At 38.2% G+C, this 14,989-nt stretch overlaps 1 protein-coding gene across 1 annotated transcript; it reads right to left on the bottom strand.

Annotated features, from left to right (window-relative positions):
• Window positions 1–12,668: 12,668 nt before the first annotated feature.
• LOC120349747 (protein NYNRIN-like) lies at window positions 12,669–13,778 on the bottom strand. The gene has a single exon (XM_039420313.1). The coding sequence runs from the start codon at window positions 13,776–13,778 to the stop codon at window positions 12,669–12,671; it is 1,110 nt and encodes a 369-aa protein (XP_039276247.1).
• Between the last annotated feature and the right edge of the window lie 1,211 nt (window positions 13,779–14,989).

Genomic DNA, 14,989 nt, shown 5'->3' with positions numbered 1-14,989 from the left:
ATGTTATTGAAAAAATAATATCAATTATATCTGAGAAACTTTCTCGCTTTCACCACCCACTTATCTTTTCAAACAGAAAAGTTCAAAGCATGTAGAAAATTTCATGTTTTCTGCTTGAAATGTCTTGACATTGACGAACATAATCATTAATTTGAAAAATAACCATAGGTCGGATAAAAATTATCCAGACATCAATAGAAAGGAAAAATTCTCCCTGTTAATTTGATATAAAATTATTACGCATTAAGACGCCTCATGATTCTGAGAGAAAGTGATATTCAAAAGAAAAACAAATTTCCGCGATGCTTCCAATTTTACCATAAAAGTTAAATTTCCTTTTGATCCTTCAAACCTGGATATTTTCTAGCACTACTAGGATATCGGGGATGATATTCTACATCCAATTCTGACGTTGAATTGGAAATTTGAGAAAGTTTACACGAATTGGCACTCATGTAATTTCTTCGGATGGAGGGCCAAGTCTCAACTTACTTTACACAAACTATAGCATGGAAACTATTGCATTTTGTAAATAATAAATGTGGGGACTAGTAGTTCTGTGAACAATAAGAGACCTCGCGCAGTTATAACCACAGCCTCCTCTAATACTGTCCATCAGAGTAAATCCTGTCTGTATGTCGTGTCGGCGGAGATATCGGTGTGAAAACAGCTAATGGCTGGTGGGGTTGATGTAGCAAAACACAACATCAAGAGCTAATCACCTTCAAGACATACTGGCAACAGGGACAGCACGAGTTCAAGCAGAGAAAGGTCGAGACAACTATAATATGTTAATTTAGTTAATAATGCATGCGTTATTGCTTCAATCAATAGTTTATTTAATAGTGCATAAAAATTGCATTAATGAGGCATGCAATTGAAAATAGGTACACACAGGAGCTGATTTTTACCAAAGTTACATTGAGATATTAATTGCATGCGCTATTGCATGCAATTATAATCCACTCGACAGCTGATTTATGATGAATAATCCTATAGTCTGATTTTTACGGTACCTAATATTGGCGTTAGAAGGAGACTCTTTTTCCTTTTGTATTATCCTTAAAATGCAAAAATTTCAAAAACCCTTTAACTATATACGTCGACGCGATATTCCAAAGGAACATACATGTCAAATTTCATGAAAATCTATTGCTGCGTATCGCCATAAATGCGGGACATAAATATAAAAATTAAAAACATATAAACATAAAGAGAAATGCAAAACCGTTGACTTGAATCATAGACCTCACTTCGCTCGGTTAATAATTCATTTTTTGAACAAAAATTGTATAATAGAGTACCGTATTGAGATACTTCATTGGGCACTATTTCCCATGGGTCTAAACACGTCAAACCACGCCATTCCAATGGGCCAATCAGAGAATTTTATTTAAATTAGGGTCGATATGATGAGTGGAATTGGGATTTGGGGAAGAAAGAGAGAAATACTTGAAGATGCCAACCCAGGAGACTGATGGAAATCTCTTAAGGTCTTTGCTATTTTAAAATGCATTATAAAAATTATTTTATAATGAATGTATAACTGTATGGTAACTTTTTATATTTGTAAAATACTCAGTGATACAGCATTATTGTAAGAGTTATTGTAAATTAAAGTCCCTAAAATTTAGGAATGAGAGACGAGCAATTAAGCTGCCTAATCTGTACCTGCTAATCACACTGATGGAGAAGAAGATGCCACGTCGCTACAAGAACTTCAGAATTCAATCAAGTGAGTCTACGAATGGGGCCCCTTTCAACTACGACCATATTAGCTGCGATTAAAGGTTTCATTCGGCAAATATTCTGATAAAAATTTGAAAACGAATATCAAGCTTGTATAACCTTTGAATAATTGAAGTGAAAAGGGCGGGCAACATCGTATTAGCTTGCAAGCTAGGTATATTATCATTTTGAGTCATCAGTTTCATCTTCATCATTGACTGTTAGCCTAGTAATAATTTGGAAGGTGATACCTCTATTCATATCATTAACTTAGATCAGCAATATATAGCTTTGATTGAATTTATCTTGGAAAACGAAATTTCCAAAGATCACTTCAAGTATCAAATTTATCACAGATAGGCTATTACATTCATTATAAGGTCATCAGTACCCAGCAGAATAGCAGCCAGCATCAAGGATTATGAAGGTCCAAGGCATTCTTGATTATTCCTATCTTTGATCCTGTATGGTATCATTCAACATCTCTAAACAATTTGTCAAATGGCAGTGAATCGGTTTGGTGGTGGAACTAGATTTGTATTTTACAATCCTTGAAATCCTTGCATACTTTTTTCTCTGCGGAGATGTTTGGAGCAGCTGGAGGGTAAGTACCCAATCAGCAAAATCAACTTGAATCGAAATCAAAACAAGGTCGTTTTGTTAAACGTGTGGGCTTGATTCAAGATTTCGTTTGCATGCGTTTAGCTCGAAATAAGTTAATTTCAAGAGTCCGTTTATACATTGTTCAAGCTAGTTTTGAGCTCGAAATGCATGCTCAAATCAGGCGGGTGCTGCGAGCTAAAATCAAAGTCGCGTTGCGAGCTCGATTCAGGCCCGAGATGCACGGTCGAATCAGGATTGAGATGCAGTCTCGACTCAGGCTTGAAACGCATGCTGGATGCAATCACCCCATTCAAGGCCACCTGGCACACCTTTCACGAAATGCAAGCTCGATTCTATTGTGATGCTAGCTCAATTAGAGTCTGATTCAAGCTGGATGTTTAGAGTGAATAAATCCTGATTCAAGGCATACTGCCTTCTTGAAGTAAGCTTGTTTCAGCTTCGAATCATGAATATGATTCAAGGCCAGTGCAATCCAATATCAATGCTAATCATACCCAAAGCATCCAGGTTTGAAATAATCTGTAATTCTTATTATTATGATTCAATTATTCTTCCAAAAAACTAATGCTCAATCTTATATTGCCTTAATACTCAATTTCTATAACTCAGTGGAATATCCTACATTTTATATATATATATATTTATTTATATTTATTTATTTACATAAATACATACATGGAGACAACAGGTTAAACCTTATATGTCTCCTTGAAACATTACAACATTCTTCATTCAAAAAAATTAGATTAAAATAAACATGAACGACTGAGAATAAAACAAGAGTAAAATAAAATAAGAACAAAATAAATTATATAAAAAAAAAGCATCTTAACAAGAGAATATGGTTTTTATAAAAAAAAAATCCATCTTATAGCTAGGATTCCCATCTATCCTGAATCTATCTATCCTATATTGCCGAAACTACTTTCCAAGATAAAATATGGGAGGTGGGAAAATATGCACTTAAAATATCTTACATGGGTACAAACCATGCAATACAGAAATAACAATACAGAAAATGTGGGCACTGAGAAGAAAAAAAGAGTCATAAAAAAGAGAGAAAGAAAAATGTCATACGGAAACCTGGCTACAAATATCTATCCTAAATTAAGCCCTTCAGAGTGCTGCGGAATCTGCCACGAGAGCACCCAAAGACGTCTAGGCGCCCAGAAAAGAGATTGAAAAGCCTTTGGATTCTATTAATTGGAGAGTTATAATGACTCTCTGTTCTGGAGCGTGTTACAAGAAAAGAAAATGAAGAACGACGAGCTATGGATGATATGTAGATATTAAGTTTAGAAAGTAAATAAGCAGAATCTATTTCATTGTTAAGTAAGTTGAAGGAAAATAAGGGATCTGACATCCCTCCTGATTTTAATGTTTCAATTCCAAATATACACCTCAGTATCAGTTGGGATATCAAATGGACAGTAGACAGTAAACTTCTTGTAATACATATATCTCAAAAATTTGTTTTGTAAACGCTCCAGAATGAGAATTTGGCCATTGCAATATGGATTCCAGATCTCAGAGGCATATTCTAGGAGATTTCTAACTAGTGACTTGTATAAGAATAAGAGAGGGGCAACATCACTAAATGGTGAGCATGTCCTTAAGATGAAACCATCTGCTGATTAGCCCTACTGCATATGAGGTCCACATGACAATTAAAAGTAAAATCACTGGTAAACACACACCGAGATCTTTGAAAGTTTTCATCTCTTCCAAAGGGGTGCCACCAATATTATATATATTTTCAAAAGGAGCCAACTGTCGAGTGAAACTAATAACTTTGCACTTGGCCACATTTATTTTCAGTTTATAGTTTCACACCAGACTAATAAACTATCAACATCCTCTGAAGGTTAATGCAATCATTGACATTCTTTATTTCTCTGAATAGTTAACATCGTCAGCGTACATGAGGCAAGAAGAATTTTTAACAATGAAGGAAGATCGTTAATGAATAATAGAAAAAGTAGTGGCCCAAGATTAGAGCCCTGTGGCACGCCAGATGAACAATAAAAGGAATCAGATTTATGATTATGTATCATAACATACTGCAATCTCAAATGTAAGTAACTCTCCAGAAGTTTGACTAAGTTATCACAGAAACCCATTACTCTGAGTTTCTTAACTAACAATCTGTGATTTATTGTATCAAATGCCTTAGAAAGATCTGTATATATGGCATCAACCCTTCCCCCACGTCTAACACTGTGGACACTTCATTGCTGAATACCATTAGATTAGTTACAGTGGAGCGCCCTGGTAAGAAACCATGCTGCTCCTCTGCAATAACTCTCTTGACCTGTCCAAGTATAATTGCATGTAGTACTTTTTCAAAAATTTTGGAAAAAAACAGTTCAAATAGAAATAGGTCTGTAATTCCTTATGTCTGTTCTTTTCCCCGACTTAAAAACCGGGGTTATTCGAGCAATCTTCCATTTTTCAGGGAATTTAGAAGTTTTTATAGATAGATTGAAAATAAACTTAAAGGTTCAAGAAGAACTGCTGCACAACCCTTAACAATAAATGTGGGAACAAAATCAGGGCCTTCAGAGCAACCAGATTTTAATCCCGCTATAGCAGATAGGATCTCAGAAGAAGAAACATGACCAATGCCTACACTCAATCCCAGGCCGCCAGACATCCCCGGACCACCCCCGCATTCATCAGATGCAACAGGTGTATCAGCCTCATAAACTGACTCGAAGTAACGTGCAAATCCATCCACAATATGAGGACCAATGTAGGACTCCCCACTCAGCGTCATAGTCGACTCCACAAAGGATGTTTCTCTTGCAATTACGTATCTCCAAAAGTTCTCACATTACCACACAGACCAGATTGAATGGAATGTATATAGTTATTATATGCTAAAGTAATTCTAGTCTTCAAGGAGGTTCTCAAAGTTTTAAAAAGATTGTCATGATGAGGTGAAACTTTCCTCTTCTTGCACATTTATTCTTCATCTTTAGATCAGATACTATATCTGCAGAGAACCAAGGAGGATATTTAGGATTGTGCTCTTTCACTTTAATCTTCGGAATACAATCATCCAAGTGTGAGTACAGTATTTTGTAAAATTCATCCACAGCCGAGTCGACATCAACACAACCGAATAAAGAGTCAGCAGCGGTCTCTCAATCCACAGTAGAGTTTAAGATAGTCTCCCTTAGGATAATTATAACGGAATTCCTGGGTATCAGATGAAGCATTATCAGTCCCAGAATCTGAATATGAGGCCTCAACAAATAATGCAGGATGATAGCCGTCTTCAGGGAGGAAGGAATCATCACTCCTGACAACTTCAACATGGAAGTTACTTAATACAAGATCCAGAGTCCTACCCAAATTATTCACAACTGAGTTATACAAATTTAAATCATAAAAATTCAAAAAATTATTCAGAATCCTAGCTCTAGATGTTCCCAAAGAAAGATCATAAGTGCAGGAGGTTATTTCTGGTAAATTAAAATCTCCAATAATCATTGAATTACCATTAAGTAAATCGTGAAGAGATTCAATATATTCTAAGTATTGGAGATAGGTGTTCGACTGAATTGATGGAGGTAAATAGACTGCATTTATGTGACAATATGTTGCATTTAACTTCAATTTAACTCCTACCGACTCATAATCATTATTAGCTACGGAAAGCTCATCACATAAATCAGCATGCAGTGATCTTTTAACTGCAATAAGTACCCCCCCTCCCCTCAGACGACCATCACCATCACCCCTATCACTCCGATAAACACTATAGCGTTCATCAAAAAATTCGGAGCTGGCAATACCATCATGCAACCAGGTTTCCGTCAACACAATAATATCGTGATCAGTGCTTAGTAAGGATCTATAAAAATTGGAAGATTTTGTGCGAAGTCCTCTTACATTCTGATAATAGATAGACAAGTTGGAAAATAACATAATTGACTAAGACAAGAACAATGAAAGTTGAATAATAGTAATAAAAATGAGTATAATGTATAATAATAATATAATATTTAGTATACGGTAATAATAATAAGTATGTGATTTTAGCCGTGATGCAAAACATAGGCTACAACACTCAATCAGGTTTAACTCATCAGGTTTTAGATTCGGCTCTCAAGCTTGAAATGGAAACGGTTCTCAACGAAGAGTATTAGAACGAGAGAGAGAGATAAAATATCAAAAGAGATTAGGTTAAAGTTGCACTATACAGAAGTCGGTCAAGATTATCAGTAAGAACACTGGCATTTCAGATATCGCACTTTAATGATTGTAATGGAGCGAGAATGGAGAACGAATGTTTATATATTCCATTCAAATAACACTTTGGAGCAGAAAAGTTGAGAGAATAATGATTCTTAATATGTAGAAGAAATAAAATGGACTCTACAATAAATAAAGATAATAAAAAATAAAATTGAACGGTGAAGGAGAGAGAAATAGAGAGAGCAAAGTGAAAAGACAAATCTAGTCAAAATTTCAGTGCCTACATAAATAAGAACGTTAGAGAGTAAATTAATGATAAGAGATCAAGTAGATTCGAAGAGCGGAATGGTCACCACCCCAAAATCCCGAGGAATCATGCCGTATAATACAATTGAAAGAAATGAACAAATAAATAACCAATAATATTCAAATATAGAAAAATAAATAAATAGATGAAAATAAATAGAGGACCGTTTAGAAAAAAAAACCTCGAGACTTAAACTTGTTATACACCATATGAAGGAAATTCTAACCGGAAAAATTCAATTAATAGATACAACTATATGAATCCAGAAGTATGGAGTTAGTGACCCCGCCCACACCACTAATGACCAATTACCAGAAATAGAACCGGAAAAATTACAGTATAGTATCATGAAGAATAATAAATTACAATTTAAGATACTGAAGAGAAATTTATGCATAATAGAGTTTATATTCAGGCATAATATTCATTCACCATTCTTATAGCTCATATCCAAATATCATAGTTCATTAAATTAATACAGGACGGTATTCAGAATACATAATAGTCCATTTCAAGTATTAGACGAATTAACTAGACAGGATTCGATCACCCTCACGCCAGAGGATCCTACCATCAACACTCCACATATAGATGAAATCCATATGAAATCTATATATTCAAATTGAAATATTCCTTAAAATTCTCCTGTGAATGGCAAATTACTTATTCATTCTCTCCTTTTAGGGCAGTCTATAAGCTGTCTCTGTAGCTGTATTGATTGAGTCGAGATTGACCTCAGCTAACCAATAACAGCTTGCAGACTGTCCTGAGAGGGAGCAGTGCATGAGTCACTCGCCATTCGATGAATTAAATCAAATCTGCTATAGTTCAAACAGCTCTCTATGCTTGCAACACCTCAAATGGAATACAGTTCATATACATCTGAGTAACACATCAATTATTACTTTGAATATCTATTAAAATATTAAATATTATATATTAAATATAATATCTATATTAGTTTATTTTCTTTAAGCTTAACTTCAGAGTATATCATTATGAGCGAAAAATGTAAATAAGAAAACATTATTTTCAATAAAATTCAATGATTTTTATTAAATATTACGAAAATTGAACTTTTAATTTATAACTATAATTATTTATTTTTACTTTGAACTGCTATCGTCCTCGATTTGAGCTTCATGAGGCATAGTGTCTCTGCTCTTGGTCCTGTAAAATATGAAATGTACAGTTTAGTGGGATAACTTTGAGTAAAATATGAAATTTCTCGGTAATCAATTCTCAGAATGCTGATTATGTAGATTATCTACTCATACAGAGTGTCCCAAAAATACATAAATCAGTACTACCACAACCACGGTATTCTATTCTTCAAGGTATATTCTGAATCCTCCATAGTTTTCATGTAATCAATAGCAAAACGCATGCGAATGAAATCTTGAATCCATCCCTCACGTTTGACAAAACGAGCTTGTTTCTATTTCGATTCAAGTTGATTTTGCTGATTGGGAAGCTACAGTAAATATCACGCAACAACAAATAAACAATCTTTCTGTCAATGCCAGATGACTGTTCAATAAATTTAAATTTATAACTCTAAAATCCTGATCAATATGAGATAAATATATTATTATACTAGCAGGTAACCCGTGCTTTGCAAGGGTCTTTCTTAAAACTTGACGTAATGAAATCTAAAAGAATTCAAAATAGGCCTATGTACAGTGAGTCAGTCATTCTATCAGTGCTCGAATAATTTTGAAATTTTAATTAAATAAAAATGGAAGAATATAATTTCTTTATGTAAATAACAACACCTTCATTGAAAGACATATTAACTGCATGCGTTTTCATATTGCCGATATAGCATTGATGAAACTGTAGACGTTTGTTTATTTAGCATTTGTCTCTGTAATAGGAATGAGAGTAAACACGACATAAGTATTTAATACCTTAAAAGGTTTTTAAAGAAAGGTTTTTAATAACTTGAACTATACAGGTTTCGAATTGGAATGAGTTTGTTATTTGGAGACTTAGTAACAGTAATAACAAATTCAAAAAAATATGTTGTTATACTACATTCTTCCCCCCAAAGAGTTAATGAATGTAGGTAGTCATTCAAATAATTAGGAGGTTTCTATTTCTAAAACTTCTTCTTGGATATGTATTTTGGTTTTCTTGTCTAGTAGTCTGTTGTCTAGGTTGTAAGTGATGAAGTTTTAGTTTTACTTTTAAAGAATAAAGAGTTGACGAGGGAAACTCACAAAGAAAACAATTTTACATACCGACTGCGTTTTAATCACCATGACAGTGCTGCCACCATAGTTGTTCAAACACATAAATAATTTTGACATTACAATAGAAATAATACAAAATATAGTTTTACATGAATTATTATATTCCAACACTCCACCTTAATGTCAAAATGTTTTAACAAAAAAATCAGTTTACATCTAAATTGTTATTTCTTAAATGATAATAAAGATTTTAATCAGAATTACTTGTTAGAAAGTCATCACTTGTTTTACATAGTCACCAACATATCTTTAAACTTCGAAAATTTGTTACTCAATAATGGTTTAGTAAATATGTCAGCTAGCTGTTTTTCTGAACAACAATATTTTATTTCAAACATGCCATTATGAAATTGTTCACTTACAAAATGGTACCTGACATCAATGTGTTTACTTTTCCTGTTCATTTGACCTGATTTAATTAGCTTGATAGCACTTTGATTGTGCACATTAAGTACTGTATTTATAGTTTTGTTAGTCAATTCTGAAAGAATAGTCTTCAAATATTTTAATTCTTTACAACACTCTGCAGCAGAAATATAGTCAGCTTCTGCTGTGGATAAGGCAATAATTGGTTGCTTTCTAGAGCTCCAAATAATTGGTGCTCCTCCCAACAATATAACATACCCACTTGTGCTTTTTCTATCATTTAGATCACCAGCATAATCTGAATCACAATATGCTTCAACTTTCAATACATTTGACTTACAACTGGGAAAAAATAAACCAACATCTTTTGATCCATTTAGATATCTTAGGGTTCTCTTAACATTTTGTACATCTTTATCACTAGGGTTATCTAAGTACCGGCTTTCATAGTTGACTGCAAAAGACATGTCAGGTCTTGTTTTGTTAGTATAGCAAACTACCTACCGCCTCTCTATAGGGAAAATCTATTCTAAGCTTTTCAATTTGGTCATTTTTTACTATGGGTGTATTTTGATATTTACTGCCAGTCATACTAAAATTTTCAAGAACTTCTTAGAATAGCTTGTCTGTGTTACAAAAATGCCTTCTTTGTTTTGTCTTATTTCCAAACCTAAATAACTAGCTGGATTCTCATTTACTGTCATTTCAAAATTTTTCATTAATTTTTCCAATAGATTATTCATTTTAGTTTCATCCTTGCTCATCAAAATTCCATCATCTACATGTATGGCTAGATAAAGTTCATTTGAACTGTCTTTGAAAATGCATTGATGAGATTTTAGTTGATGTAAACCTTCTTGCTGTAGAAAAGATGTTAGTTTTTTATTCCATTGAGAAGGGGCTTGTTTTAATCCATAAAGGGCTTTCTTCAATCTACATACGGTACCTTTCCTTCTTCATCACCAAATCCTTCTGGAATTCTCATAAAATTTTCATCATCTAATTCCCCATACAAAAAAGCAGTTTTTACATCAAATGTTTGGATTTTCAAATTATCCTGTGCTGCAATTGAAAACAAAATTCTTAATGATGCATTGTCTACAACAGGACTAAAAGTATCTTCAAAATCGATTGAACCTTCTTTCTGTTGACATCCTCTAACAACTAACCTAGCCTTGTATATCCCATTATCTTTTACTTTGAATACCCACCTACTTGTTAAAATTTCCTTTCCTGTAGTTTTTTTTTCATCAACAATACTCCAAGTATTATTCTTTTCCAAAGATACTTTCTCTTTATTATTGCTTCCTTCCATTTTTCTCTGTCCTCACTCTCTATGCATTCCATAAATGTTAACATTACTTGTCCATCATTGTATCTAGCAGGTAGTCTTATATTATTATTTCTTGGTCTCAAACTATAATGTTGATTCACTTCTTCTAATTGATCCTCATTCACCATCTCTGCTTCTTGTTCTCTTTCATTCATCTCATTCCTGATCTCTGCTTCTTGTTCTCTTTCATTCATCATCTCTACTTCTTGTTCTCTTCCATTCATCATCTCTGCTTCTTGTTCTCTTTCATTCATCATCTCTGCTTCTTGTACATTTTCTTGTTCTCTCTGATTTTCTAAATCATTTCTATTTTGTCTACATTTTACAAGCATTTCATTTTGGTCTTTTACAGTTTCATTTGAATAGATCATTTTTTCTTTTTCATAAAACAAAACATCTCTTGAGATAAAAATCTTTCTTTTTATTGGATCCCATAATCTATAACCATTTGGGGCATATCCTACAAAAATTGCCTCTTTTCTATGGCTGTCAAGTTTTTTAAGTGGACCTAATACTTTTGAATGTACTTTAGAACCATGATATGGCAGAAGGTGTGGCTCGTTCATCAATTGGGCTAGTCAGTCGGGTCGAGCGAGGGGTTTGTTACCACTGTCTAAAAAAATGGCTTTTGGTGGCCCTGAAAAGGGCCAAGTTTGTTGCTGGTGGCCCTGAAAAGGGACCAAGATTGTTGCTGGTGGCCCTAAAAGGGACCAAGACAGGCTAGATGTTTAGTAGTCGTCGACTGGTGCAATACCATGCTGCGCGAGGGTCCCGGGCAGGTCCGTCTGGTGCGAGAGCAGGCCGGCAGGGGCTCAAGTCAATGGTTCGCAGTCTCCATTCTGGTTTACCCGGGCTACGGAGAGGGCTGACTGGGTGATCTACTAGCCAGAGGTCGTGTCGAATCTCCGCCGGGAGGACCTCCTCGACCACTTCCTCGTTTAGAAGGGGCCTTTGGTCAAACCCCGGGCAGGGAGGGTCGTAGGCTTCTGCTGCACACACTCCGATGTCGGTTTGGCACCCAACCTGCGCATCCAGAACCGCGCGCCAGTTGTTAGGCTGGGGTGCTAAGTCTTGGGGCGCAGCTGGCGCGGCGGTGTACAGCCTCAGCCTCTCCTCCACCTGGCAAAGCCGACGTAGGGCCCTCCTCTTCTGAATTCGGCGGCCGGCTCGGTTCCTCCTAGGCATCAGCTGGGTAGTAGAAAAGGAAGACACCTCAGGTTGCGGTTAGTCTCGCTGTGGTTCCCTCATTGGCCTGCTCGCTGCTCTGCTCCTGGTCACGGTAGTGGTCTCGGCTGGTAGTGGTCTCTGGTAGTGGTCTCGGCTGGTGGTCTCTTCTGGCTCTTCAGTGGAAGGCTGCTAGTGAGCAAGTGCTATTGAGGGTAGCTGAGTAGCCCCCTTTTATTCACAGTCCCCGAGTTCACCTGCGCTGCTATTGGCCGGCGGTGCTTCGGCCAATAGAAACGCAGGAACGGGTGGCGGTGGCTGAGGCGCACCCTGGTGGCGGGTGGGTCAACCACTCATTTGGTTGATGCGTGGCGTGGGGAGCAGAGCAGAGTGGCAGGCTGAAAGGTAGCGAACGCGAGGGAGGTATCAATTCCCCCCCCCCGTTTGAGGTAGCCATGGCGAGAATTTATTGATTGCAAAAAAACAAGATACAATGTTCACAAAATATACAAAAGTCCATTGGGCGATAATTTTACAGAAGTGAGACCAGAAGGGTCTCCCCCAACAGGTGGGTTGTGGTCAATAATTACAGAAATAAGACCAGAAGGGTCTCCCCCAACAGGTGGGTTGTTATTCCAAGAGATGTTGCTGGTCGGTGGTTGGAGCCGGGCGTAGTTGAGTCTCGTTGTCATGGGTGATCCAGTAGACAGCTCCTTGGTTGTGGGCGACCGTATATGGTCCCTTCCATCTGGGTGCTAGGCCCACATGGAATTTCTGAGCCTTGTTTGAGAGTTGATGATTCCGTGTGAGCACCTGGTCGCCGATCTGGTAACAAGGCTGTGTCTCCCTTCCTATTGAGATAATTTTCTTGGTTCAACACGGCTTCGCGTTGGATTGCGGTTAGCATGTGTAGACGCTGGTTAATATGGTCTTTGTGCGGTTCGAGTTGATTTTCGGGCCAGTGGCTCCATTCCCCTGGCCGTGGAAGGGTTTGGCCAAACAGGATTTGACTGGGGCTGTATCTTGTTGCCGTGTTCTGTCGATTTCGCAGGGTGAATAGCACGGATGGTAGTTGGTTCTCCCATTCTTGGTGATGTTCTTGTAGGCGGATCCGTAGTCCCTTCTTGAGTTCCTGGTTCCTTCTCTTGGTAGGGTTGGCTCGGGGGTGATAAATTGGCGTGGTGTAGTGTAAGACTCCCCATTTGAGGCAGAGTTTGTTCCATAGTTTCCCTGTAAACTGAGTGCCATTGTCGGAGAGTAGGATTTTTGGGTATCCCCATCTGGGAAACAGGTGCATATCCATCATGCGGCCAATCGTGTTGGCGTCGCCGTGAGGCAGCAGGTAGGCTTCTATCCACCTGGAGAAAGAATCAGTGATGACCAATATGAATCGATTTCTTCGCTTGGAGAGTGGGTAGGGGCCCATCAGATCGAGACATACGGTTTCCCATGGTCTAGTAGACCGTCGCGGTCGTTGCGTAGGTTTGTGATTCCAGTTGTACGCTTTTGAGCAGCTACACAGCAGGCAATTTTGTACGTACGCGGTTATCTGCGCCTTCATACAGGGCCAAGTGTAGTATGTAGCGATGTTTCGGTAGGTTTCGACGTAGCCTGGATGTCCCATTGGATCATCGTCGTGATAGCGGAACAGTAGCCGGGTGCGAAAGTTGGGCGGTATGACTATTCGCCAACCGTCGCATGTCTTCTTCTCCCAGAGTCGGTTGTGTAGGCGATAACTGGTGAGGAATACTTGATCAGTTCCCGGTTGATCCTCCAACGGTCGGGGTTCGATCTCCATCCATCATTGCACCTGCGCGTTGATCTGGTCGTCTGTGGCCTGTGCTTTCCGAATCTCTTCTAACAGTTCAGTTTTGGTTCTAGTTGTTGACTGGTCTCCTCAACTTTTTCGTTGTCGGGTTGCCGTGACAGTGCATCAGCGAACTGATTCTCTTTACCCGGGCAGTGTTCTAGGGTGAAGTCAAATTCTTGTAGGAGCAGGGCCCATCGAGTGAGTTTGGCGCGGCTGTCCTTTGCAGTTTGTAACCAGGTAATCACCTTATTGTCGGTACAGAGTATGAATGGCCTGCCTTCCAGGTAAGGGCGATATCGCTTTATTGCCCAGACAACCACAAGGCACTCTTGTTCGTTACTGTGATACTGTTGTTCCGTGTGGTTCAGCTTGGCACTGGCGTATGCGATCACCTTACGGTCATTGTTGATTTCTTGGTATAGGACAGCCCCTATACCGACCTTGCTGGCATCTGTCTGTAGGATGAAGGTCTTGGAGAAATCTGGTCGACAGAGTGGTTGGATGTTGGCGGTCAATGCTTGTAGGCGGCGGAAAGCTGTCTCTTCTGTTGGTGACCATTTCCATCACGTCTTCGTGCTGAATAGCTCAGACAGAGGCGCACAAACGTCAGCGGCGTTGGGTACAAATTATCGTAGCCAGCCGACTACTCCGAGAAATTCTCGCAGTTTCTTTCTGGTGGTGGGTGGTTGGGCAGAAGTCACAGCTAGGATAGCCTGCGGTTTTGCTTGGTTGCCCTCAGAGGTGATTATGTGACCGAGGTATTCAAGTTGCTTGCGGCCGATCTGGCATTTTGCTGCTGAGACAGAGAGATTGTATAGATTTAACCGTTCAAACACTTTGGCTAAGTGGAGTAAGTGTTCTTCCCAGGTATCCGAGTACACAATGATGTCGTCGAGATAAGCGTAGCAGAACTTGTCGACGTATCCACTCAGTACCTTGTTCATCATGGATTGGAAGCAGCTGGGTGCATTTTGTAGGCCGAAAGGCATGACCTTAAATTGTAGCTTTTCGCCGTAGGGAGTGGTGAAGGCCGTGTAAGGTCAAGACTGGGGTGCAAGTGGTACCTGCCAGTATCCCATCCGTAGGTCGAGTGAGCTGAATATTTTTGAAGTTCCCAGGCTTTGAATGACGTCCTGTAGGGTCATCTGCGGTGCCGTGGCTGGAACGGTGATGGAATTCAGCCATCGGTAATCGATGCA

This window comes from Nilaparvata lugens, chromosome 2, assembly GCF_014356525.2.
Source record: "Nilaparvata lugens isolate BPH chromosome 2, ASM1435652v1, whole genome shotgun sequence".
Classification (NCBI taxonomy): domain Eukaryota; kingdom Metazoa; phylum Arthropoda; class Insecta; order Hemiptera; family Delphacidae; genus Nilaparvata; species Nilaparvata lugens.
This window is presented reverse-complemented; position numbering and strand designations above follow the sequence as displayed.